The following is a 25,838-nucleotide window of genomic DNA, read 5'->3' as shown; positions in this document are numbered from 1 at the left end:
GGCTGGGGAGAAGAGCAAGGAGAAGAATATATGGGGGAGTGTGTTATAAAATGTTCTTTTCATTTTGGATCTTTTCCTCCTCATTGCCACTGGGCAGTCTCAGTTTCCCAGAACTCTTCAAATATCCATTTTGTCTGCTCTGAGAACTGGAAATGTCGACAGTGGGAACCAAGAATTTTAAGTACAGAATTAAGCATCCCCTTTGTCTTTTTACCAAACTGATAAAAGGCGCCATTGGTTTTCTTAGTGGGGTGAAGGGGTAGAAAGAGGCCAAAAGCCATTTCCTTGCACCAAATGACCTCTTCACCTCATTCTGTGACCAGCGGAATGACTTGTCCTCTCCTAGGGTGGCGGACACCCTAATAAGACATGAAATTCCTGGGCTCCACTGGCATGGGTTGTTGGCTTTAGCACATTTGTGTTCTTATGGAAGATGATTGCATTAATAACTATAATCTTCCTATATAATTTAGAACAATTTACTGTGATCTTTTATTGCCAGTGAAGTCCTAGCCACAATCTGGAAAAAGTAAAAGAAGGGAAAAATCTGTTTGCCTTGCTGATTAATGTAGCCTGAGCTCTTGGGTTTGTTTTTGTTTTGTTTCATTTCATTTCTGGCTATTCCAACTTCAAAGTATCCACCTCAACTGTTGAATTAGGTTTAAGTTAAATATGCATTAACACAGAGATTTCAGGCTTCCTAGTTGGAGACATAGGATTTTCATTGTCAAGTTTGTTCTACCACAGAGGAGAGCAATCTGCCCTCAATGAAACAGCTAGAGGACAGTGTGAATTCTATTCTTTATGGTGATTAACTTAAGGGATGGGAAATCGCCAGTCAACCACCAAGAAGGTCTTCTTGTAAGCAACAGAACCCGCACAGTGTGGAAGGGAGGCTGGAAGGCTAACCTCCAGAAGAATCGTCAGAGCTTAAATTAGGCCTCACTCTTTTGATACATTGGGGTCTTTAATGCAAACGATGACTTAAGGTAGATACCTTAAAGCTGGCTGGGTGCATGTACAAAGGAATTTTGGTTTGCTGGGTGCAAACCAAAAGGAATTTAAACCATCGTACATACCTGATGATCCAGGGCACTTGGCGCACGAATTCAGTTCCACTACACTGTGGATTGTGTCAACTTAGAGGCCTTATGTCCTAACGAAATACAGCATCTGCTTATTCAGATCAAGTGTGATTTTATAGTACAGTTAACATAGGCTTTATGTTGCCATACTCTCTAGTTTCAAGAAATGACACAAAAAGATAGGCCTTAAAGGAAGCACCTGGATGTCTAAATATTGGAATACAGTTCAATTTTTTTTTTTTTTTTTGGTGGGACCCTCTCCGGCGGCCGGGCAATGAACTGGCGCTGCAGAGGCTGCGGGCAGCCTCGCATCCCAGCACTCAACCGCTACACCACCAGGGGAGGCCCTACAGTTCAATTTCTTAAAAGTCAAATAGGACCTAGAGGAAACCACTGGTAGGTCACCGCTGGATTAAGTCTTCATTGCTAAATCAACACAAAGATATTTTCAACTTGTCCTATTTAGTATCTGAATTCCATTTGGAAAAAATATCAGCCACTCTTTCTAAGATAAGAAACATCGCACTCTAATATTTATAGAAGAATAATATACTGGCATTCACATTTCAGATTTCATTTCTAAAAAAAACCAATGTATTATTAGATTACCTACCATAAAATAGTTGTATTGTACGGTTACAGAAAAAAAGAACTGAAACCACTGTTATTATAATTTATAGCACCTCAAGAGTGAGCGTGGGAAGACTAAGGAATTTGGTGTTTTATTATATAATTTGTTTCAGTAAAAGTGTTTTAAGTTTTAGGTTTTTCTAGTAAGTCATGGATGCAAAGGTGTATAGCTAAAAGGTTTTGAAAAACCTGGTGGACCATCTGCTCTAAAGGAAGTGTCCTCTCTCCATAGCCCTTGAATCTCAAGACTCTGGGCACAAAGGAGACAGCAGAGTCAGAAAACAGTGGGAAAGAACCAGGGATAAATGGACACAGAAGCGAATACACCAATAGGAGTGCTTCCCTCAAGATAGGCAATCCTCAGTCACGCTTCCTCTTCAACCATAGCATAGTTCCCTAAAAATAAGCCCTTCTGATTCATGGTGTGTGTTCATGGAAGATTCAGAACAATAATGGGGAGAAGAGCCATCTTATATCACCCCTTTTTGCATTTATTTAGCTTGTAGTAACTAACTCCATCACTGTCCATCTTCTTGAGTATTCAAGGCAACTTTTTGACATTTATTCATTATGCATTCATTTATTTAATAAATGTGTATTGATCGCCCTTCTATGCTGGCAGCAACTTGGGGAAAGAAATATATGTCATTCCAGGCCTGCAGAGTATATATGCATTTGGAAGCAGGAGTGAGATATGTGCACTGTTGACTAATTCTAGGTGAAATGAGAGATACACATGACCTTGAGGACACCAGGCTATGTTGGGCGCTGCACTCGGGAAGGGCAGGTGTGACCCACCTTAGAGACTTCATTAGAGGCAAAACCTACTCTGTGATAAATTTGTCCTAATCAAGCTGCAATGAATGAGGCTTCAGAAGGCCTGGCGTGTGGGGTAAAAGGAGTCCCGGGATTTATTATTAGCTCTTTTGGCAGTGTGAGCAGATCAGGCAAGGTCTTCCTTTGCCTTCCATGCCTACCTCTGTGTGATGGAGCTGGAGACATCACCTCTGAGAGCCCTTTCTGTGGAAGGGCTACAGGTCCTGACTGCCTTTGTGTCTGGGAGCAGAGAGGGCCCAAGGATTGCTGAAAGCCCTCATGCAGGGTCAACCTCTCCTCTGGCCTGAGGAGAGGTCAGAAAGTAGTGAAAAGAGCCCTACTTTCCAGAGGACACACAGGAACCTTTCTGAAGGCCCATCCTGGGCTTCCCACTGCTCAGGGAGAAACAGGCTTCAACAATGAGCATGTGAGTGGATGCACCCAGTGAGAGCCACCCACCCACTAACAACCAACTCATTAGCTCATGGTTCTTGCCTCAGTAGAGACTTAAACATCTCCCACACCACATGCTAGAAGGATACCCATCTCTGATCTACTTGAACATTCACAGTAGAAGGGTTGTCTTTCCTATATTTTAATATGTATAATTCCTAAGGTAGGAAGGAATCTGTCTCCCTAGTTCGAAGTCAAGATGGGACCTTGTCCAACGTGGCAGAGCCTGATCTCCATCCTACCTAGCCTCCAGCCCTAAGGTGTTCCTTAGACTGTGAAATTAAGGTTAAAAACTCTGACTAAACAAACACTTGATATTTTTAAGTTCCTTCCTTCCTCCCCACCAAACCCAGCAGTCCTAACGATGTAAATTTGGTCATTGCCTGTTTACAGTTCTCAGAGAGACAGGGAGGTCTAGAGGAACATGACAGGTTTTACAGTCATACCCACCTGCATATGAATTCTTCATCTGTATTTATTAATTGCTAGAAGATTTCAGGAGGTTACTTTGCCTCTCTGAGTTTCTTAGGCATGAAATGAGACTACTAGTAATAATTTCTCTGTTTTGGAATTAAATGAGATCTGTATATAAAATGCCAGGTGCGTAGTAGAAACTCAATGAATAGGAGTAGCTGTTTATTACTGCTGCTTAAGAAACTTAAGTATAGGGCCTCCCTGGTGGTGCAAGGGGTTAAAATGCAGCCTTTGAAGCTATCTGTAGCCACTGTAGCGCAAGTTCAATCCCCAGCCAGGGAGCTACACACATGACACAGAAGACCTCTCCTGACTCGCCTACTGCTCCCCTCAGCAGTGTATTTCAGTCAATCTACCTGTTCTGTTCCCTACTCTGTCTCTGGTGAATCCTCTCACCCCCGCAACTCTGGCCTGTACCCCAGTTCTTGTATGCATAAATAAATCTTTTTTAAAAAAGGAACTTAAATATAGTTAGTTTCAAGAGGCATTTACATGCCGTTCATCAAGGTAGAGAAGAGAATATTTGGTGTGTTATATTGTATCGTATTGCTGGGCTTTCTGACCTAAGTTTTGGGCTGGGCAGGCCTGGAGGTAGGGTCTGCAGCTTAGTGGTATCTAGAAGGTCTCTGTTATTCTCCCAGACTTTCAGGAACCGCCCTGAGATCAGCATGTCTGCCTGCTCTGTCCCCTTGGCTAGCTGCACCAGTATTCCACTAAGTCCTCTCCACTGTGTGGCCTGTGTTGTCTAAGGTGTGCAGCAAAGCCTGCTGTGTAGCAGGGGGCTTTACCTTGCCCATCTGTACTTGTTTTCAGCCTGACCCCTAGATGCCCTGCTAGGGGATAGATCTCTTGATTCACTTCCTTCTCAGAATTTTTCTACATAAACAAGCCTGAGCTCTAAGATATAAATAATTCTAACGTTAATACCAAACAGACTTAGCCGCAGAATTGCTGCTATACCCTGGGAACAGGGAGGGTGAAAATGTAGGGAATTGAAAGGGCTTGGGAGGAAGGGAAGGAGGGGAAGTAGATGTTAGGACTTCTATGGAGTCTGGGATGCTTGGTGAAAGAATTTTTGTACAAATAGTATGGAAAATTTCTTCATGGCCCTTTATATAATAGAAGTTATTTCTAAGTGTTTCTCCCACCCACCTTGGGACACATACAGGCATAAAATGACAAGCTCAACTTCTAATGCTAAGACAGTTGAATGCCACTTGGATGACAAGTTGGTGACATTTTGCTTTTAAAAGGAAGATAGGTGCCTAGGAAAGGCCCAGTTGGATAGTAAACAAAACTCATACAGAAGCGCCTTGGTGGCCCAAGTGCTATGCGGAGGTTGAAAGGCCCTAATAACCTCTACACCCTCAAAGAGCCTAAACAATAAACCTCAACTTAAGGAATCAAGAGTTGCTTTTGGAAGGAGCAGGCTGAGCAAATAGTCCTGAAAAAAGGTATGCAAATGGGTGATAAACATAAAATCAAGTATGTATGCAATTAGTTTTATGTAAGTCTTACAGGACTGCTGAGATTGCTGGCGTGGGAAAAAGATCTAGGAGAAATTAGTGTGGGCACCCAGTATTATAAAAGGGGAAAGGTTTACATTGGAGGGATGGAGTGAAATTCCAACTGTGTTGTTTGAGGTCCTGGTAAAGACTACTACAGCACAGCACAGGGAATGCCAGTGACACCCTAAGAACTCGGCATAAATGGGAAGAGAAGAGTTGGTGGAGAGGAAGGAGTCAAAGAGAATATTAAAAGAGAATTGATGTGGGAGTGAGAAAAAGGAGGTGGCTGTGGGGATGAATTAAGTGACTTTAAGAAATGAGATCTTGGAGGCTTACAGGGAATTATTCTTTTCTATATAAGAGACAAGCTAGAGTCCGAGAGCTTATGGGGCAGGTGTGAGGGGCAGGGCAGTGAGAGAGCTCTCCTTTGCAATAATCAGCAGTAAACTCCACTGCTATTCCCAGGCACTTCAACAGATGCCACCTTTCCAGTAACAAAACCAGACCCTCAGACTCCAGTGACCACCTGAGGGTCCTCCAACTCACCTATCAAGTTCCAAGTCGAGTCAGGTGGTATCTTCCCTCAGAACACACTTATACCTCCATTGACTAAACAAATGACATTACTAGTGTCTTTTTTTTCCTTTGAAAAACAAGTAGCTTCTCCTAAGTTTGATAAGTAAGAATCAGAAACTATTTATTATTACAACGTGTCAAAAAAATGTAGTTCACATCAGAGGCAACTAGTTTATTAATTTGACTGAATTTTCTCTTGGGGGTTTTTCCTTTTTGGGAAGTGATTTTAGCTGAGCCTTAGTTCCCCAGAGAGCTTGGGACTAAGAGTCTGAAGTTTCAGAAGTGCAACTTTGGCTGTTATTTTAAGTCTGTTCATTCTTTGTAGAAGCATCCTCTTCTGTTCATCAGTTATTGATCAAGACACTGGTACAGTCTTCTGTCTCTAGAGAGGGTGTGAAACAATGAGAAGCTGGGTTCTGCCCGGAATGTTTAAAAATGAAATGGAGCAATAGTTAAAGCAGCAGTGCAAGTGCATTTCTCTGTCAGGTTTTGGTGTCAACTGATACAAGAGATTTCGACCTGGGGCATGCCGTCCATTAATTTAATAAATAGGAACTACTAAACAAATCATTCAAGCCCCCTGATCCCTTCTTACCATGCACAATCCCCCAAAATGCCATACACAAACCCCATTGCCAATGGTGTCAGACACCAACTTAGCAAACTTCAAAGGCCTGCAAGAAACAAAGACACAGCCACAACCGATGTTTGAAGGTACTGTGTCCAGCAGCAATAGAAAATTTGATCAAGTTATCCACTTCATCAGTGTCATCAAGTTTGCCTTTGGAAAAGTCCAGCAGGCTAAAAGTCAGGGATTGAAGGGAGAGAGTTCTTTGACAAGCACCCCCATAAGAGCTCATGCCACATACCCAGGGAAGGGCAAAGCATGCTTTCAAATGGTCCTGTCCTTTGGTTGATTTGGCAATCAGGATCAAACTTGTTTGATCTTTTTTTCAGTGAGTTGATTAGGTGCTTTGAGGTCAAGCAGACTTAGCCTAATTTACTAGGCGTGTATGCTTTCTACCACGCTTTATAAGAGCTCCATTTCCACACCAGAGACATGTTGATGGTGCTGATGAACCATCAAATACCTGTCACCTCCCTTCTACCTGGGGACCCCAGAAAGCTTAATTAGATAGTATCTGCAATATACTCTGCATTCCTTGGAGAAAGATTCTACATAAAAGCAGAGTGTTATTATTTCTAAGAGAGATGATACTTATTAGCTCCGTGTGGAATCATTAAGCAAATAGATTATACTTCCCTTTAGAGAAATTACTTCCTAGTTTTCCTATTTCTTACCATCTATAGCACAAAATATATAGTCCTTAAAAAAAAAAAAAAGAAAAGAAAAAGAAAAAAGTAAGTTGGTTGTTGATAAGAGAATGGGATAGATTTCTAACCGTAACGCCAGGATCTTAAGAACTTTCTTACAAAGGAAAATAGACACTATCACCTTTCCTCTGATTTTATAAAATGCCCTTGACTCCTTTATAATAATTACATGGTAAAGGCAGCTCTCCTTTTCTAAGTTTGTTCATTTGATGGTCTTTTGACCTTACAATTATTGACTCCTTTGATTAAATTACGTGGTCATTCAGTAGCTGTTCAGAATTTACAGGGTTATTTATCATAGTACAGATGCTTGCGGTGATATTTTACAAATTGATAATGTAAGTTATGGATGGAAAATTTTAAATCCAAGCTCCAGTCCACAGAAATTTCAGAGAAAATTCAAACTAGTATTCATTTTATATTCACCTCATTTTCCAAATTGTGTCAAAACTCCATATTTGGCATTTAATACCATCCTGGTCTTCAGATGAAAGTAGTTCGAAGAGTCCTGCATTTCGGACAACTTGCTACAATTAGATGCAGACTGTGTTCGTGTCTTTGCGGTGTGGGTAGAAGATGGCTCGTTTGTTTTTTTTTTTTTTTCCCCTGCCACTAAAATTCCATGATGAGAAAGAATCTTGCTGGGGAAAAGGAAAACAAAACCCAAAGCAAAACCAAAAAACTTGAGACCTTAAAGCGAGTCGTTGAGAGAATGTTAGAGAAGAACGCCCAGAGCAGATGTCTGGGGTGCCTCTGTGGACACACAAAGAGCATTTGTCAGCCCCCCACAGTCACATGTGGCAGCTCATGCCAGTCAGCCCTTAATCCATTAAACTCATTCACAGGAAAATGTAATGTAGGTCAGTCAGCGTGGAGAGAATGTGGTGTTTCATGCAAGCTCATTCACCATCCAGAGCAATGTGAGTCGGGGGGTTCAATATGGAGGATTTGAAGGCAGTACGGTAGGACATCAGGAGTCCTACCCATGGCCAGGACCTAAGCAACAGCCCACTGCCCCATGCAGGTGTGGCTAACAGCACCCTGTGCCCTAGGGCCCATCCGGCGTAGATGATATGTTACCAGCAACTTCAGTTCTAGCTCCTCATTCTTGCTATTGCATTCTTGCTCATCCTTATCAAGTGTAGACCTTTTCCATACTATTTATTTTATTTTATGAGCCAGTCAGTGCTTCCTGAGGGATTTAAGCAAATAAAACAGTCCACTTCCTTGGACAATAGGGGTGAGGAGAAAGGAGACCACAGAAGACTTCGGCCAAGAGCACCCTGGTGATTGTTTTTATTCTTTGTTTATTTTCCTCCACCCCACCCTCTAGGAGTGTGCCTCCAGCTTCGCTGGGGAGCCACCCAGGCAGTGTGACAACAGGACTTGTGGGTTGTGTCTGCTCTTAAGCGGCTGTGATGAAAGGAGGCCAGTCACAGCCACACCCTTCTCTCCTGCAACCACACACTGATATCGCCCCTCCCACAGCACCTCTCCAACTCGAAACCATGAAAAACCAGAAAAGAGCTGAAACAGAAATACTCTGAAAAAAGCCACCTTTGTCCATTCGGGTCTGGCCTCACCCATGTCCATCACAGCTGTGTTGCCTACCCTTCGACGTAAAAAATCCTCGAGGGCAGTGAGAATTTTTAAGGCATACTTCATTTGAATGGATGTTTTCTGAAAAAGCTTTCAATATTTTATCAAAATGCAGTCCATTTTATTATTCCAATTATAAAAGTAAAACAATAGACGTTATTTTAAAAAAATGGGAAAAATATGAAAGCTGAAAGAAGGAAAAATACTAGATATAATCAGTTAAAATTTTGATTTATTCGCTTCAACACTTCTTCCTTTCCTTCCGCCCTTTCCTTCTTCCTTCTTTTCCTTTTTTCCTTCCTTTCCTTTGAAGTGCTCAATTTTTCTTAACTCACACCTAGTGTTTCCAGACTCAAGCGTAAAGTATTTAGAAATACACTGTTTTAATCATAGCACAGGGATGTGTAAGGATGCATCTTAAATGACCCCCCCTGCACTTCTACAGCACCCGCTGCATTCACATTGACCGAAATGGATGTATGATGCGTGTAGCATCTTCTTGGTCCCTGAAGCAACTGGGTGGCATCGTCCTAATTGCCCTTAAGCTGATTAAGCCTCCCAGCTCCAGTGGTAAAACCTGCTCGTGATGCTTCCCATCTGCCCCCTCCATGCGCACAGTTGATTAATTATAAGTGCGTGTGCTTCAAGACAGGGGGCCTGGACTCTTGTATCCCCTGGTATTCTCTGAAGGGTCTGTGTTCCTTGAGGAAAGTGGAGCCAGGTGTGAATGTGGCCAATAACACAACTTGCTTTCAGATGTGTGTATCTTGGTGCTATATTTGTCAATGGACTTAGGGCCTCAGAGAACTTTCCAAGGTGAAAACCTAACATCACTTGCATGGACATTGAGGGTAAAGCCCTTAACCCTGCGACTTAATGAGAACAAAATTAAGTGCTTCTTTAAGCAGCTTAGATTTATCTTGTCAATATAAGTGATGGGAGGTTTCTTTGTGTGCTTTAGAAAAGAGATTGTGTGTGTGTGCATGTGTGTGTGTTAATCTAAAGCATCGTCTCCTTTTTCATTATGTCACTATCCACACTGTTCCTTTATGATAGACAGGGTTCATCTATTCCCCTGCTCTAAACTTAATTACTTTGCAATTAATTCTTTGTTGAAAATAGCAAGGCTCCTAAACTCAGAACATCTCATTGTGAGAAAGGCTGTTTATGGATAGAGGTCAAGAGGATGTATTGGAATATTCCGCAGCACTGCCACAGATATTTTGAATGAAAGCAGCAAAGAGAAAAGGTCCATTCTAAGCAAGGTGGTTGGGGAAGGTTAGGACTTTCTCCCAAACTGAGTTAAGAATTTTTAAACGTAGCACATAGAAAACAATCATCATACTAATCCTAAAGACTCAACATTTCAACTACCAACATGTGCATTACTTCAGTTAGCCCTTATATTAATCTTCCAAGCTAGGTAATATTAGTACTAGCTTATGAATGATAGGCTTTCTTAGGTTACACAGATACCTTAAAGGAGTTCATTCCATTGTGGACATTGCTGAGCAGTTTGTTCATATAAGATCATTGAACCCATTGTGTCAGTTTTACAGATGAGTAAACTGAGATTTTGAGAGGATGAGTGACTTGCCCAGTGTTCCAGGGCTGGTAAGTTCTCATCCCAGACTCCACCTCAGCCTATGCTCCCAGCTGTAATCCTCAACTACCTCTCACCACGCCCTCTTCCTCCATCAGTCTGGACAATCTTTCAGGGGGTTTCCTGCATGTTAATTTATTGAATGAGAAGGGACTCAGGATATTACGGAAGTGTGACCTTTATGAGAATTTGCTGTTGCCTTATAGTATTCTGGGGTCTGAGATGTCTGAGCCTGATGACGGGTCTGTTCTTGCTAACCTCAGAACCCTTTGGAAATGCTGCCTCATCAGTCTTTCCACCAGACTTCCAAGATCAGATGAGTTCATTATCAGTACAGAGGAAGAAGGATTGCCTTTCTCTTGCCAAAAAAAAGGGTACATGACAACAAGACTAGGAAAATCCAATTGCAGTGGAAGGCCTGGGCACTGCCATGACTTTGCATGTGGAAAACAAATACTGTGAAGAGAGTGACTGAATATTCACAGTTAAAAGGGCAGAGGAGAGTCAAGTACATTGGCAAATTCTGAATAGTTTGCCTACTTTACCCTATATTTAGATAAATGAATCTCCATCAAGAAATTTCTCCGTGAAACCCTGTGAGTCAATGATACCAACTTACTTCCTCCACAAAACTTTCCCTCTTTTTCAGGCCCTTCTGGTCGTTGGTGGTTCTTGTCTGGACCCCTCTTCCGAAATTTAACTTATGAAGCATTATATTACGTGTTGCAGTACTTATGGGAAGATAAGACACTTGCATAAAACTGCACATTTCTCGAAGGCATTCACTTTTGATTTGCTCAGCAAATGTTCAAGAGATATTTTCTAATGAGCTTCTATGTTTGAGGCATAATGGCAGGGGCTTAGGATCCAGAGATAAAGATATTGTTCCTGCGCACTTAATTGGAAAGAGTGATATTTTACATCTTTGGAATGGAGAATAGTGGAGGGTGCAATGTGCCAGGAGCATGTGCAGAAACAGATAAGTAACAAAAATAATGTAGCATGACAGCTACTAGAGTGGTAAGCTTGGAGAAGAGAAGGGAACCTTTGGGGGAATTTAGAAAAAGGTACCCATTTCTAGGATGAATGCAGACCCACTCCGAGGCCTGTGACTTGGAGAGGAAATATGCTCCGCCCATCCATTTAACAGTGCCCTTGAGCTGTGACCAAGCTGTACAGCCAACCACAGCAGGCACTGGGGATAGCCAACCAGCACAGCTTCCGTGATGACGTGTGAAGCCTGCACTGTGTCTGGAAGGATAAGTGGGAATTAGCCCAGGAAAGGAATAAGAAACCACATTTCTAGCAGAGAAAACAGAACGCCAAAAAGCTCAGAGGTCTTTAAGAATCTGCAACATTAGGAAGGTGTAAGGCTGGGAAACCAGGTGCCTTTCTTCATTCAGTAACTTCCTTGATGGTTGGAAGGTGGCATTGTATTGAGAAAATATTTATTGCTAATGAAATACATCAGTAGAAAGGTTCCTGACATTTTTCCTTACTTTTTTTACTGGGCTGTTCATTTCCTTCATGAAGTAGAGGGTGACTGTAGTTTATACTCAGTTCCTACACCATGAAGGGGTGAGTTGAAAGTATCCTTTGCATATTGTTTCTCATGAGAGGAATGAAAAATGTCCCTTACTCGTTATCACGCCGGTTCTGCTTTATCCAATTTCTGCAAAACTGAGGATCCCAGGGGTTGGAGCTATGGTCAGCAAGGTCAACCACCTTGCTCCCCTTCCCTTTCAGTAGAATTTAGGTCCCCCAAAGGAATGCATTGCTGCTGAAAATCGTGTTCTGTGATACCTATTTGATGGCAATTGTCCTGCCAGAAGGGAGTAATAAGGAAGGTTTGTTATATTTTAGACACTTTTAAATAAAGTGGTAAATTGTAATTCAAATCCCATTTGATGGTGAGCATGCACATTATTCTTCCCATGCTCCAGTTTTTTCATAAAATAAAATAGTTTCTTACTTGGCCTCACACCCCCATTTCCCCTAAGGAGCACAGTTCCCATACAGGGCAGAGCAGCTTCTCTCTGAAAGGTCCTTCCTGTCTCTGTGACCTCCCTGGCTGTCCCCTGTACAAAACAACAGAGCAACGGATGAGCTAGTGGAATAGCAGTCATATTATGTTCTGCATGTGTGCTTTGTGTGAAATCAGTGAATGGAGCCCTCTTAGCTTCTGGAATATTGTTCTAATCTAAACAAACAGGTAAATAGCACACAGAGCCACATAGACTCAGCCCTATCTAGAAAACTATTTTTAAGTATTAAAATACACTAGTAATTTTCATTGCAGGCAAATACTAAAAATAAAAATTTCAGGATCTGTTCTAAAAGGGTTAAGCTTGGTACTACAGTTCTACACTTTTTTTGTTATATTCTCCATTTATAGAGAAATCAGAAAACATGCCCAAGTTTACTCAAGGAAAACAAATTTAAGAAATGGATGCTCGAAATCTTTAGGTTGACCTCATTTCCTGCAGATGGGGTGAGTTGACTCAAATTCTACACATCAAGTTTGGGGGCTAGAATGTGGATACAAGACTTTTGATATTCCTGACTTTTTCTGACATGACAGACACATGACATACTTCACTTAAAAGAACAAAGAAAGACATAAGACAGTTGGTGTATTGTCTGAACTCAAATCTTTAAAAGCAGAACAGAACAATTTATTGACAAGGTCAACTAAAGAAATAAAAAGAAGTATAGACATATTCCATTTTAATTTTTAATTAAAAATGAATAACAAAATCATAAAACAATTTTTTAAATGTAGATGAACATGTTTTTATGAAATATAGAAATAAAGACTACTATAATTAACTTCACCCCTTAAATAATATTAAGATATTAAATTTGCATGTTAGAAAAATCTAATCGAAATTCTGAAAGAAAGAAAGCAAGCAACATGATGAATTTTATAGAATTACTATAAAATGGCAGTAAAAATACTACCATAATACAAAAATGAGCACAGATTATGAACAGGCAAGTAATAAAAAAAATAAAATAAAGAGTAAGTTAGACAAAATAATCTCCTAAGTAAACAAAGAAATGTAAATTGAAAAAAGATTTTTTTTAGTCAATTAAGTACCAGGATTTATTTTTCATGATAATGTTCAGTGTTGGTACTCCCTCCAGGCATTATAAATTTTTAAATAGTTTCTACAGGGCACTTTCATGATATGTATTCAGTTATTTTTTAAAAGTTTAACTTTCAAGAATATACTTTTATTTTATCCATGAATTCCAACAAAGATATCAATGTATGGAACAAAAATATTTATAGTAGAATTATGCTTAATAACCAAAAACTGGGGATGGCTTAAAGAGCTGTGATTATCGAAAAGTGATTTATCAAAAACTTGCCTGTATGTTCTACGTAAATACATTTTACTTTCCCTTTTGAAAATGATGGCCGAGCCTTCTAAGAAAGATATTGGAGGGCTCTCACAGTGGCATATCAAGTAGGGGCAGGAGGTGGGAGTGGCCGGCCCCCTCGAGAGGGACTGTTTTATCACTGAGATTGTCCAGAATTATCACCCCTGCTAATAGTCAGGAAATCGTAGTTGGCTTCTGGTTGTGTTTAACTGATAGCCTGCACCCTGGCCAGTGGCTCCCACAGGGTTCTTCTGTCATTGACATGTGACCATGGCTGCTGAAGCCTGGAAGAGACAATTCCTAAATTTCAGTATTTAGTATGTAAAAACCACTCAAAATGGGTACTTTAAAACAGTTCCTGCAATAAAATACACCACCATCTCATGACCGCAAAGACAAGCGTTTCCCCTGCTTGCCTGGGTGACCTCACTTCAGGAGTAGAGTGGCATTATTTTCTCTTTGTAGGTTTATATCCTACATGTGTGTGGAATCCCATAGGAAGCATGTTTGTCCCAGTGTACAGGAACTTCACAAGTGAGAGTCATTGGCTGACTGAGCGGTGTAACTCCAAGTTTTATCCCAGAGGAACCGTGAATGAGATACCATATAATATGAATGGATCTTCCTCCAGGCACCCTATAAATTTATTATAAAGCACTGGGTTTTGCAATAACAAAAATAACTTATGAAATTGGAGGAAAGTGTAAAAATGAGAAATTTTTGTCTCTTCAGGGTCACTCTAGACCACAGGTTCTACTGAGTGTGGAGCCTGACTTCATTAACCCAAGATCAGGCCTTGTTTTATCCAGACAGAGCAGTCTGGATACTGTCTTATGTGAGTGACTCTGAAGTTTCCTGGGCTTGGGAGTAGAAAGTACACATGTCAGTCAACTTTTCTGGAAGGAAATAGCAAATGTGGATGACTCTGTAGGTCGAGGCAATAGGAACAGCTGGGTAGGGGATCCTGGTTTGGCTTTTCACATCCACTTTGTAGGAGGTCTGTAAAAACTTGGGTTGGACTGTACTTGGAAGCCTGGCATGGGGGCTTCATTTGGGCAGCTGTGTGGGGCATGTGACATGTAACTTGGGCTTGTGGTTTTTGAAGAAAACAATGTGTTAGTGTTGAGGGAGCTTTTAAGATGTTTATTGTTCCAACTGACTTGCCACTTAATTGTCTCTTGAGGAAGACATAAATACAGGTAAAAACTGTAATGTGGAAATGACTCAAAAACCTTCAAAGAGCAGTCCATACCAAGTGGAGTTGTTTTTAGTTCATTGGAGCTGAATTACTTCTCCTTCTATTTACTGTTTGAATCAGTTAAGACTGAGGGCAAAATACAAATTCCCCTTCAGAAGTCAGACCCTCATTTTTACTCCCCTTAAAAACCTTTGAGAATCTCAGGACATAGTTTCCCTGTTTCAGTCACCCACCCTAAGTGCAGCTACTATTTATCTATTATATCAGTTTAATGAGCAGACCATCTCACACTCATTAAGTTGATTTGAAAAATGATCAGAAGATTTCCGACTGTGTCCTTCGAGAATATAAATGCTTCTGGGGCTATATCCATTTTAGGAAAACCAGGTCTCTTACCTTTGCTCTTGCTTCACCTCAGCATTTTCTTCTGCAGCAGAAATAATGCAGTTAGTCATTTTGGAACAACGGTTTAATACATTAATGATTGCAGGTGCTGTTCCTAGAATTTTGGCTCTGCAAAATGTTCTATGGTGAGTGGGTCAGAGGCGGCAAGCGAGGGTCGTGTAGAGGGAGGATTTTATAAAGCCATGATACATTGCAGTGTAAGCAGAAGCACCTAACATAATTAAAACAGATGAGAAATATATGCTCTGTAGTCTGTCAAAGATATATGTGGCCGTGTCGTGTCCTGAGAGAAGGGGAGGGAACAGTGGAGAGGGACATTAAAACAACACAAAATCTGAGAGATGTGGCCCTCTCATTCCTTAGCTTCCAGAATTAGGGAGATATTATATAATCCAAGCCAGCAGCTTGAGGGGGTTTGCTAATAGTTAACTTAATGTTTCTGGAATGTCCTTTTTTTTCTGTAAGTCAGCCTAAATGGAGAGAAAGTGGAACTCTCGTCAATGAATCAAATGGTGGGAGGGGCCGGCTGGGAGGACGATTCCCCCTGGACCCCATGCATATTACTCCACTGCTTGGCTGTACTTCCAGTGCACGTTAAATGAATTGTTCCCATTAGCAAGCTGATAGGACAGCTCCTTTAGATAAAGGAGACTCTGTACTTTGAATGTCACCGTGAGGAAAAGGTAGCCCTCACAGAAAAGTTGACAGTGCTACTAGTGCAGTATTTTACCGCCACTGTTAAAACTATATAAAATGATGACTTACAGGAAGACTCGGAGTTTCAGCATAATATATAATAATAATAAGACTTCTATCAACTTAGAATTGACGTTGGAATTCTCTGCAGCTGGGTGGTTTCGCTGAGGCGTGGTGGTCGTAGAGGCAGTACCTGCTGGCAGACTGACTTTCTGAGACTGAGTCATTCATTCACCTTGGATGCTCCTGACTGAGTTGTGTACACTCTGATTAGTCACTTTTGCCTTTCTGTGCTAGAACGAACATCTTGAAAGTTGACTTGCTTCATTCATGTATCTTTTATAAAAACCATACTTAAAGCTTTTTTTTTTTTTTTTTTTTTTTTTTTTTTTTTTTGCTAAGTGACACCAAGTATAACTGTTGAGGGGAAACATTAAAAATCAGGAGGCTGTTGAGTTGGCTGAGAAGTTCCTGCTGTCTGAGTTCAGAGCCATCTGACCTTTCCCACACTGGCCTCAGGAGGACTGCTTGTTTTATTTGTTCTAGTATCTTGGAAACTGAGGCACAGGTCTCAATTGTGTGAGAGAGTAACAGGATTAGTTTTCTTCTATTAGTTTTCTTCTATAAAAGTTGTAAAAATTAGTTAAAATATTTAGGTCATGCATAAGGATCTTAAAATGCAAACAGGAAATCAACATGTTTGTAGGGGTAATATATAAGCAGGCAGAGGTTTTTGTCACATATGTTCTTGGACAGATATTGACACCTAAAAAATTCAACAGGGTCTCATGTGAAATGTGCTAAGTGTTAGGCTAAATTAACATACCCTGGAATTTTTCAGTCCCCCAAATCATTTTTTGCTCTTAAACCTTTTGAATGTGAATGGCAGTGTTTGGGCTTCCCTAACTAGGAAGAAGAGATGGAAAAAGAAAGGTAGATGGGGCTTATGTGAAATAAGTGGCCAGAATAGAATGTGGGTTGTCAGTTGGGGCTTTGACAGATATTCTTCCACTGCCGGGTTTCCCCCCAAGCACCATGAGTACAGGGACCATTATGTCACTGGCTGTTGTTTCCCATCACCTGACACAGTGCTTGACAACATGGGGCGGGAGGAAAACAAATAGCCCACCAGGGCCAATATGGCTGCCACATTGGGCTTTTCATACTTTAACAGATTCTACTTTGAGATGAAATATCAGATTATCTCTACATTGTTCATTAATGAGATACACTCATATTTTCAAGCATTTCTTTGGTTGTAGGGTGTAGGGTAAAGAAAATGTCAGGCTTTTCTGCCCTTCCACCATCAGGATAGATGATGGATCCTTGTCCTGAATGCATGCCTGATGGCGGGCACCTGGAATAGGGTGTGGGCATAGGTAGATGGGATTCAGCTGAGCTAAGACTGTGCTTTTAAGGGTGGCGTCACGGGGGGACGCCAGCAGCCCCAGCCAGCAGCAGCAGAACCTGAAGGAGAAGCCGAAGCAGAAGCAGAGAACGCCGGAGAGCCCAGATAGAGTGAAGACTTGCTGGGGGCTGGGAGGTCTGCCAGCCTCCCAGTCCCCCAGCCAGCACCCCTGCCTGCCATATGCCTGGTGAACCCCAAATAAAAGACCTGCAAAACCACTGAGGACTCTGACTGCTCCTTTACCCGGTCTGCATGGGATCAGAAAACCCGCACCTGTGCCCATGTCCTGCCTTTACAATTGGCGTAAGTCGGCAAGATCCATGTAGACGGGTATTGGAGCCCTCCGAAGACCTGGAGGGACTAAGGAGAACAGACTGTTTGCCTGTGATGACGCTGGAGGCACCATGGCGGCACAGAAGGTGGATACGGTCCGGAGCTGTGGGACGAGACCTCGCAAGGAGGAAACGCCCGAGAGGACCAGGCAATGACACCGGAAAGGACCAGCCAATGACACCGGAAAGGACCAGCCAATGACCCCTGAGGCAGCAGGCCGCTGCTGACGCAGGGAGAGGCCAATGGACATGGACTGATAAACTTGGACTGACAATGCCGCCAGAAGGCGGAGGACCTTGCAGGTTGATATGTTTTGGGACCCTGGGGGTGGAACAGTTTTGTTTGTAAACCCCAAGAGATGGGAATCTGGGGGTGGCCAGTGGGCCTTGATGGCCAAAAGCAGCCTGTGCATGCCCAGCAGCCAGGTGGAGGAGAAAAGCCAACTAAGAAGGCAAAAGCTGGTACTGATGATAAGTTGAGAAGCCCTGAGCGGCTGTTAAGCAGCCTGGGTATGCTGAAGAACTGTGAGTCTCGTAAAATCACCTGTGGGTGATGCCCTGCTCATTCTTTAGCGAGGGTGAGGAGCTGAGGAACCTGTCCTTGGGGGACGGGTGGGGAATGTGGCTTGGGGTGGAGCCCAAGCCAAATGCAGAGTTTGGATCCCCGACCCATGTGCTTGTGCAGTGGGTTGGCCTGAGTGCAGGGGTCTGCGAGTCGCATGGGTGGCCATGAAGGCCGAGTGTTGGAGCGACTGCAGACAAAAACCCTAAGGGTTGGCGATTACCCCCAACAGAATAAAATTGCCAATCCCAGAGCTAGTGCATCCTGGGGGTGGATGCTGTGTGCGCCTTGTAGCCGAGACTACAGCCAGAGAAGGCCAGGAAGCCTGACGGCTCCTGGTATGTTATAGTAGATGCCGTGAGTGATTCCCCTCCCTCGTATGAGCAGTGCCTTCGGCAGCAGATTTGGTGGCTCATCTGCTGGTACCAATAATTGTCTTTTGCACTTGGTTGGTGCCCTGCCTGGACTTATTTGTGTTCTGTTGTATTTTGTTATATTGTATTTTGTTATATTTGATGTATTTGCTTTTGTGGGCCATGGCTGCATTGTTTGTTTGCTTAGAAAATTGTATATATATGTATAGACTGTATGGCAGAAAACCCTGAGGGGGTGGACTGTAGGGTAAAGAAAATGTCAGGCTTTTCTGCCCTTCCACCATCAGGATAGATGATGGATCCTTGTCCTGAATGCATGCCTGATGGCGGGCACCTGGAATAGGGTGTGGGCATAGGTAGATGGGATTCAGCTGAGCTAAGACTGTGCTTTTAAGGGTGGCGTCACGGGGGGACGCCAGCAGCCCCAGCCAGCAGCAGCAGAACCTGAAGGAGAAGCCGAAGCAGAAGCAGAGAACGCCGGAGAGCCCAGATAGAGTGAAGACTTGCTGGGGGCTGGGAGGTCTGCCAGCCTCCCAGTCCCCCAGCCAGCACCCCTGCCTGCCATATGCCTGGTGAACCCCAAATAAAAGACCTGCAAAACCACTGAGGACTCTGACTCCTCCTTTACCCAGTCTGCATGGGATCAGAAAACCTGCACTGTATCCAGTCCTGCCCTTACATAGGGCCAAATTAGTGGCAGCTCAGTAATTAGGGTAACTGAAGCTGCCTCACTGGACATGGGTTGATTTCCAAATTCCTAAAGGCATTGGGAGTACTGTTTTAACATGTGGGTGGAAGGGCAGAGTGGAATGCACCCTTGTGTGATGGAGTTGATGTCCTTGCATTTGGTAACATTCTATCATAGGTGTCCAGTCTCTCTCCCTCCCTGCACCTACAAGTATCCTTGAGACTTGGTAAGCTCCTCCAGTGTCTTGTTCACAAATCTAGGCAGTACACAGAGGCATTTACTTTTGTAGTAATAAACTATCTCTGGTTTAATAATCCAAACAGCATGAAATAAGAAAGAACAACCAGAATGTAAATCTAGGAGGCCTGTTGGTGGAAAATTTACTGCCAGTAGAAGGGAAACCTGAGCCAGGTTTCAGGTGTTCATCTGATGCTCCTGTGGATGCCTTTGGCTTTTGTTGTGAGTGTGAGAGGAGCACTTAAGGTATTCAGCCAGAGGAAGAAATAACTACAAAGATCACTGAAAGCATCATATGTTTGAGCTCTGGCCCCAGCTCTGCCGTGCAGGTGCCAGTTGACCTTGATCAGGCCCCTCACCTTTTTGACATTGTTTCCTCTCTGAAATATTGTTGAACAATATCTTCACTACTAACTTCACAGAGGGAGATGAGGAAATCAGAAGATGGATTGAAAATATGCTCTTAACTGTACAACAATGCACGCGTTGTTACAATGGTTAACTGCGAGTTGCCCTTGAATAATCTTCAAATGAGTTTAAAAATGTAGGACTCACCAAAAAAAAAAAAAACTGATGGGGAAATGCTACATCTTGTTTGAATGAAGATCAGATTGCTATTCTAAATGATGAATTGAAACTACCTGCAGAGGGACTGAACTGCAAGTGAGAAACAACCGTCTGTTTTAACATAACCTCTTTAAGAGAGTAGCTACAGTTCCATAGCTTCTTGTTTGGGCTCATTGACCAAAGGGACTTCTGATTTAGTTACTGTGTAGTCGGGCTGGCCTGCTTGTCGAGGGTGTGATTATGTGACACCAATGGGACTCCTCACACAGCCAACAAACAGAGACTGCTGAGAAGAAAGGGAACCAAGCAGAAAATTGTCCAAAAGGGCAGACCCATCAAAACTATAGTAAAAAGATGGCGGCGGGCCAGAAGAGAGGAAGATGGATTCAAAGCAGGTCTTCTGAGTAGTTATTTCTCCTGAACACTTCTGTCACACAGCCACAAAAAATTCCAGTTTTCCCTCATCAACTAGTGAGGTTATGTCCCTAAAGTGTGCCATGGTTGACAAAATCATGATTGGAAGGATTAAGGCCCCATTGAAAACAAGAATTTAAGGGTGAGGAATAAAAGAGAGTAATGGTTTCTTTTCACAATAAAATAAAATGAGTGACTATATAAATAAATATTCTGAAGTATCTGCCTCCAAAGTATTCAAACCTACTGTAGTGAGGAACACTCTCTTTAGCTGTCAAGGAAATAGGACTGTAGTGTATTCACACACACAGGCAGAATCACATACTTTCTGTGAAGGAGGCTGAGCATCTTTTTAAAGTTTTCTAGTCAATCCTTACTGACTGGAATTCTCTATTTAGTCAATTTCAAACATAAATTCCAAAAGAACATAAATACAAAAAAAAAAAAAAATGAAGTCCCATATTCTCAACACCTGGATTCAGTACTTATCAAGATTTTGCCACACGTTTCATCTATCTCTTTTTCTTTGTCGCAGTATTTTAAAGCAAACCTCAGACATCGTATCATTTCATCCCTACATATTTCAGTATGAAATTCAATGCCTGGTGTACTCATATTTGCCTTGTTTCCTTTTCAAGGCCACTCAGATGATTTTGTGACTGTCCTTTTGTTTTATTTTCTGGGCCCACCATGTAAGATAAATGCAGCATCCCTCTCTGTACTACATTGCCAACAGGCCCTCATCCGTGTGGTCCAGAGGAACATGAATCAAGAAGAAATGATGCTGCATTATTCTATTTAAGAAGAATGACCCCAAACTCACATATCAAATCATGTGACAATCCAAGGTAATATTACTCAGCAATCAAAAAAGATAAACTCATGCAATTTGCAGCAACATGAATGGAGCTGGAAGGGATCATGCTCAGCAAAATAAGCCAGAAAGAAAAAGAAAAATACCGGATGGTCTCACTCATAGCAAGAATTTAGAAAACCTAAATAAGGGACCAGGAAAAAGACTAATTATAATAAAGTAAAAATCAAAATCAACAAGCAACTATAAACCAGAGACACACTACGGGGGGGTGGGGAGGAGCGGAGGAGGAGGGAGTTGGGTCAAAATAAGTGGGGGTGGGAATTGTATGGAGACTATAACCAAGATGAAAATGCATACATTGTGCAAAAATGAAAAATGATGTAAAAATATATAAAATAAAAAAAAAATCTGAGGTTCACAAATATAAAGAAGAGCAGTCTTTAAAAAAAAAAAAAAACTAAATTTGACAAACAGTAATATGCCAAACTACTATTTCCTAAGGTCCCAGTGACACCTTAACTTTTACTTTTAAATCACTTTGAATGGAAGGGAGGTTGCTAAGCCCAAGTTACCCTCTAAGCTGTTCTGTCTGCATACACTATGTACTAAAATTGTTTCCAAAGTAGCTTTTTCAACCTCAGAAAGGGGAGAGTTAAACTCTTCTGAATTGCCATGTGAGAAGTCACAGAAGCCTTGCTCTTGCGATAGCATATGGTTAAGTGGAAATTTTTCTGTAGATTCTTTATTATCCCAGAGCCAATATGCGATTAGCTTTACAAGTTGGGTTATAACCTTTACAGCATCTGTGCCGGGGATCCGTTAACAAGATCATAAAGATCTTTCTAACAGATGAGGCCTACGTGCCCTGTGTTCAGCTCCGGTAATGACCAGATTGATTTTATCAGGAGTACTTAAAAGTGCCATTTTAACTTTCCTATTGATTGCCTGACCTCTGCTGTGGGTCCTGGGGTTGGGGTGCATTCTCCCCACCTCTCTGTCTTTGTATGTAGCCTTCTGGTTTCTCTTCACCTGTGCAAACCTTTTCTTTGTCTCTTACCTGCCACCACCAACCATCTCATTTAGCTCCTGCCTCACCACCTCTGTTCCCCTTGTGGTCTCTGTAGATTTCCAAAGGATTAGGCTTTAGGGTTACAACTAGATGCACAACTCGTCGCCTGGCTTTTGGGAGTCATCGTCATTCATTCATTCATTTGGCAAGTTTTCTTGAGCTCCCACTAATTCCAGGCACATACTGAGAACTAAAATATATAGTGAAAAACTAGGAAGATAGGAGTTCACACTGTTGGAAAGTCTACTTAATAGAATGTCAGAGGAGAGAAAAGTAACATGAAGTGGAGAATGGGATAGAATCACAGTTCTGGAAAGGCTGGTTCAGGTGCATTATAGGAGGAGTCACCTTTGAGCAGAGTTGTGACTGGGTGTGTGAGAGAGGCCTAGGGAGATCTTGAAGGAAATGGAAGCAGGCAGTGGGGATTACAAGGAGAAATAACTCGAGGTCACTGCAAGTGTAGAGCTTTGGAGAAAATTCAAGAAGGTTAATGTGGAAGAGTGAGATAGGCAAGGCAGAGAAAGGAGAATATGATCTGGAGAACCAGGCGGGCTGGATCCTGGAGGATTTTATGAGCCATGGAAGGAGCTTAAACAGGAGAGTACAGTCAGAAAATTACTCTGGCCTGAATGATCTGTGGGTCCAGTTAGGTGTCCTGTACAAAGCCAGGGAGACTTCATACAACCAGGCCTCAGAACCTACAGAGCCAAGCGCTGCTCTCTGCCCTGCCTGTGATCACACCAGTTTCCTAGTCACTCTGAGTCCACCCTTCTTTCCTTTTCCAGGAAGAGAGACAACTTCCGTTTCATCCAGAATTAACTTTTGGCAAGGTTAGAATTTGAACATACTTTTTTGGGTGGTAAGGAGGGCATGGAAAAGGGGACTCAACTTAAGCCATTACAAACTTCTTAAGACTAATAAGGGGAGAGAAGAAAAAAAATTTAGAAGAACTATGCTATTTGAAATAGAACAAACTATGATAACACCTGTCAATCTCAGAAAGAACCCATAGTTTGTTCTGAAGATCAGCGCCACCTTAATCCAAGGACATTTAGACCTTTTCCCTTCCCTCATCTATAGAAGTATTCCAGCACAGTGCTATAAGATAAGTTACTTAGGCCATGGAATTCAAAGACAGTCAACAGCTTTCAGCTTCCCATTATCTATACCATTTGGTGATTACAACCTCACAAAGGTGATTTTATCACTGTCCTATAGAAATTGAATCTGTAGCTCAGACTAAGTAATTTGGCTAAAATGAAAGGACTTTGGTGATAGTCACTTAGTGATGGTGGTGAAGCAAGCTTGCAGTCTGGGTCTTCCTAGCTCCAAAAAATCCTACTCTTTACCTTGTGTGTCACTGAGTCCTGGGGGCTTTTCAGGGGCTGCTACCAGAAGGGCGCTTTTGCCTTGAGGGGTTTGTGATCAGTCTCTGAGGTTCACCTGCTCTGTAGAGGTCTCCACAAGCCTACGATGGGCCTGTGTGCCGGCATAGTCAGCCCCTATAGGTGTCCTCATAAACAAAACTTCATACGGTTGTCACCATAAACTTCCATGTGGTAACTATAGGACAGTTGTTTTCCGGAAGTCCAGAGTTGTCTAAAATCAGAGTCCAGATGTCTCACTGGGTTCTAGAGCATTATGTAAAATACACTGAACCTAACAAGACTTAGGTTTCAGGCCTTCATCAGCATATTGAATAAGGAGTTGGGTTACTGTTGGGTCCAGTATGATCAGACTGTCCTGAAAGTTGCCAGATATACATCACACTTATACTTCAGACTTCAGATGGAGATTCCTGGAAAATATAATGTAATTAGTGGGTGTCAAAGGAAAGTGAGTCTCCTTCCTCGTGGTGACAGAGAGATGAAGCTTGCCATATTAAACCTAGTGTTTAGTTAACATTTCATTGTTTTACTTATCTTCACTGTAACCCTGTGGGGTATGTATTTTCATATTAACTTTCTCTTAGTATTGAAATTTTGTTTTCTATAGAAATTTTAGAAAATATAGACAAAAGAAAATTAAAATCATCCATAATAGCTCCACCCACAGATCACCACTGTGATTAACTTGGTATGTATTTTTAAGTCTTTTTTTTCTATACATGTTTGATTTTTTTTGGACAGAAATGGAATCACACTCTGCCTTGGGGCTTTGAATTTTTTGTTTTTCTAAAGACAACTAAACATCTTCCTAAGCAATTAAGTTTTCATTATTTTAATGGAGGTAGAGGATTCTATAACACACATATACCATGGTTAGTTTAACTTGTCTTCTACTGGTGAGTGATAGAGCTCAGACTGGAATTCAGTTTCCTGACTCTAAATCTCATAAAGGAAAATAGCTCATACATCCAGTATAGTAATTATGATACTAAATAAATTCTGAGAATGCAAAGTGAATACCTTGCTGTCTACTTTCTTTTCTTGAATTATCACCCAGCAGTGGCCAGTCCAGATGAAATACCTAAATTTCTGTCATCACTGGAGAGCAGAGAGGCTGCAAATGATTGATTCAGTTGTAGTTTTCATCTTTTTTTGAGATAAAAATAATGTTGACATTTTTAGGAATCCTTTTCATACCCTTGGTATTCCTTATGTCCAGGAATAATTGAAGCCACCTCTCCACATATAGATCTTTATTTGTTATCCCTTTGGCTTCTGGGACTTTTAATATTCATCCTATTTCTGACAAATTTAGGACCAAATCCCACCTGAGCATATTCCCTCTCTGAGTAATCCAGCACATGAGTGAACCCACGGAGGTCTTTCTTCCTTTGCCATCACTAGCATATCTATTGTCTAGACCCAGTATACTGCCCAGAATCCACACTGCATGAGATATGATTTAAGTTGTCTACTCAAGGGCATAACATAAAAAATGCTCATGATGCCTGATGTGCTTCAGGGCCACAACTCTATAATCTGTGGGTCATCCTCATCCAACCAGTTCTTGTAGCTTTGATTTTAGGGATTAAGCTGTAACCACGTGTTTGACAGCATCCAGGCAAGTCACCTACAGAGAGTTCAGGTCCATACCTGCCCATATTAGTGGCAAACATAAACAATTTCAACAGATCTTGGAGGTATGCAAAGGAAAGCATTTCTTAGAATAGCATGATCAAAGCTCTTTAATTTTACCTGAGTTGATTTATTCACTTATAAGATAAAACCACTCCATGCCAAAAGGCTAAGCTGGAGATGCTGGTAATTGTTGGTTCACATCTCTGCCTAGTGCTCCTAGATCAAATTTAAGTCAACCAAGTAATATCTAATGGGTAGCTCCATTTTCAATATAGAGACTTGACAGAATGAAATCAATTTAAAAGAACAAAGATTCTTATTATTCTTACTGTCCATTAGTACTAATCATACATTTGGCACCAACAAGCCATAAGAGTAGAAATTACCCTCCTTAGTTATGGATTTTTTAAATGCATCAAATAGTAATCTCTAAGAGAGAAGATGGATATTTCCCAAATAAGGTCAGTCTCAAGATTTCTTTCTAGGATAGACTGATGGTCTCTTTATGTTACCTCTGCTGGGGGACTGGGAAGGAGGCTTTGTCCTTGGAACTGTTTGTCAAAGATAAAGGCAGAACTT

At 41.7% G+C, this 25,838-nt stretch overlaps 1 protein-coding gene across 33 annotated transcripts in view; it reads left to right on the top strand.

The window, feature by feature from the left end:
- The window catches only part of RORA (RAR related orphan receptor A), a 672,136-nt gene that overhangs the window by 460,862 nt on the left and 185,436 nt on the right, over nt 1-25,838 (top strand). The window contains exon 1 of one of the 33 annotated variants that reach the window (XM_054687791.1): nt 12,502-12,570. The exons of 30 other annotated variants lie outside the window; for them this stretch is intronic. In XM_054687791.1, coding sequence (XP_054543766.1) covers nt 12,566-12,570 — 5 coding nt within the window. In that variant the 5' untranslated portion in view covers nt 12,502-12,565. Of the gene's footprint in view, nt 1-12,501; nt 12,571-22,612; nt 23,064-25,838 lie in introns of those variants that run through there. 2 more of the 33 variants (XM_054687748.1, XM_054687752.1) reach the window with 2 other exon arrangements.

This window comes from Talpa occidentalis, unplaced genomic scaffold (assembly GCF_014898055.3).
Source record: "Talpa occidentalis isolate TD23 unplaced genomic scaffold, MPIMG_talOcc4v2.1 talOcc4.11, whole genome shotgun sequence".
Classification (NCBI taxonomy): domain Eukaryota; kingdom Metazoa; phylum Chordata; class Mammalia; order Eulipotyphla; family Talpidae; genus Talpa; species Talpa occidentalis.
Note: the sequence above shows the minus strand (reverse complement) of the source record. Positions and strands in the feature narration are given on the sequence as shown.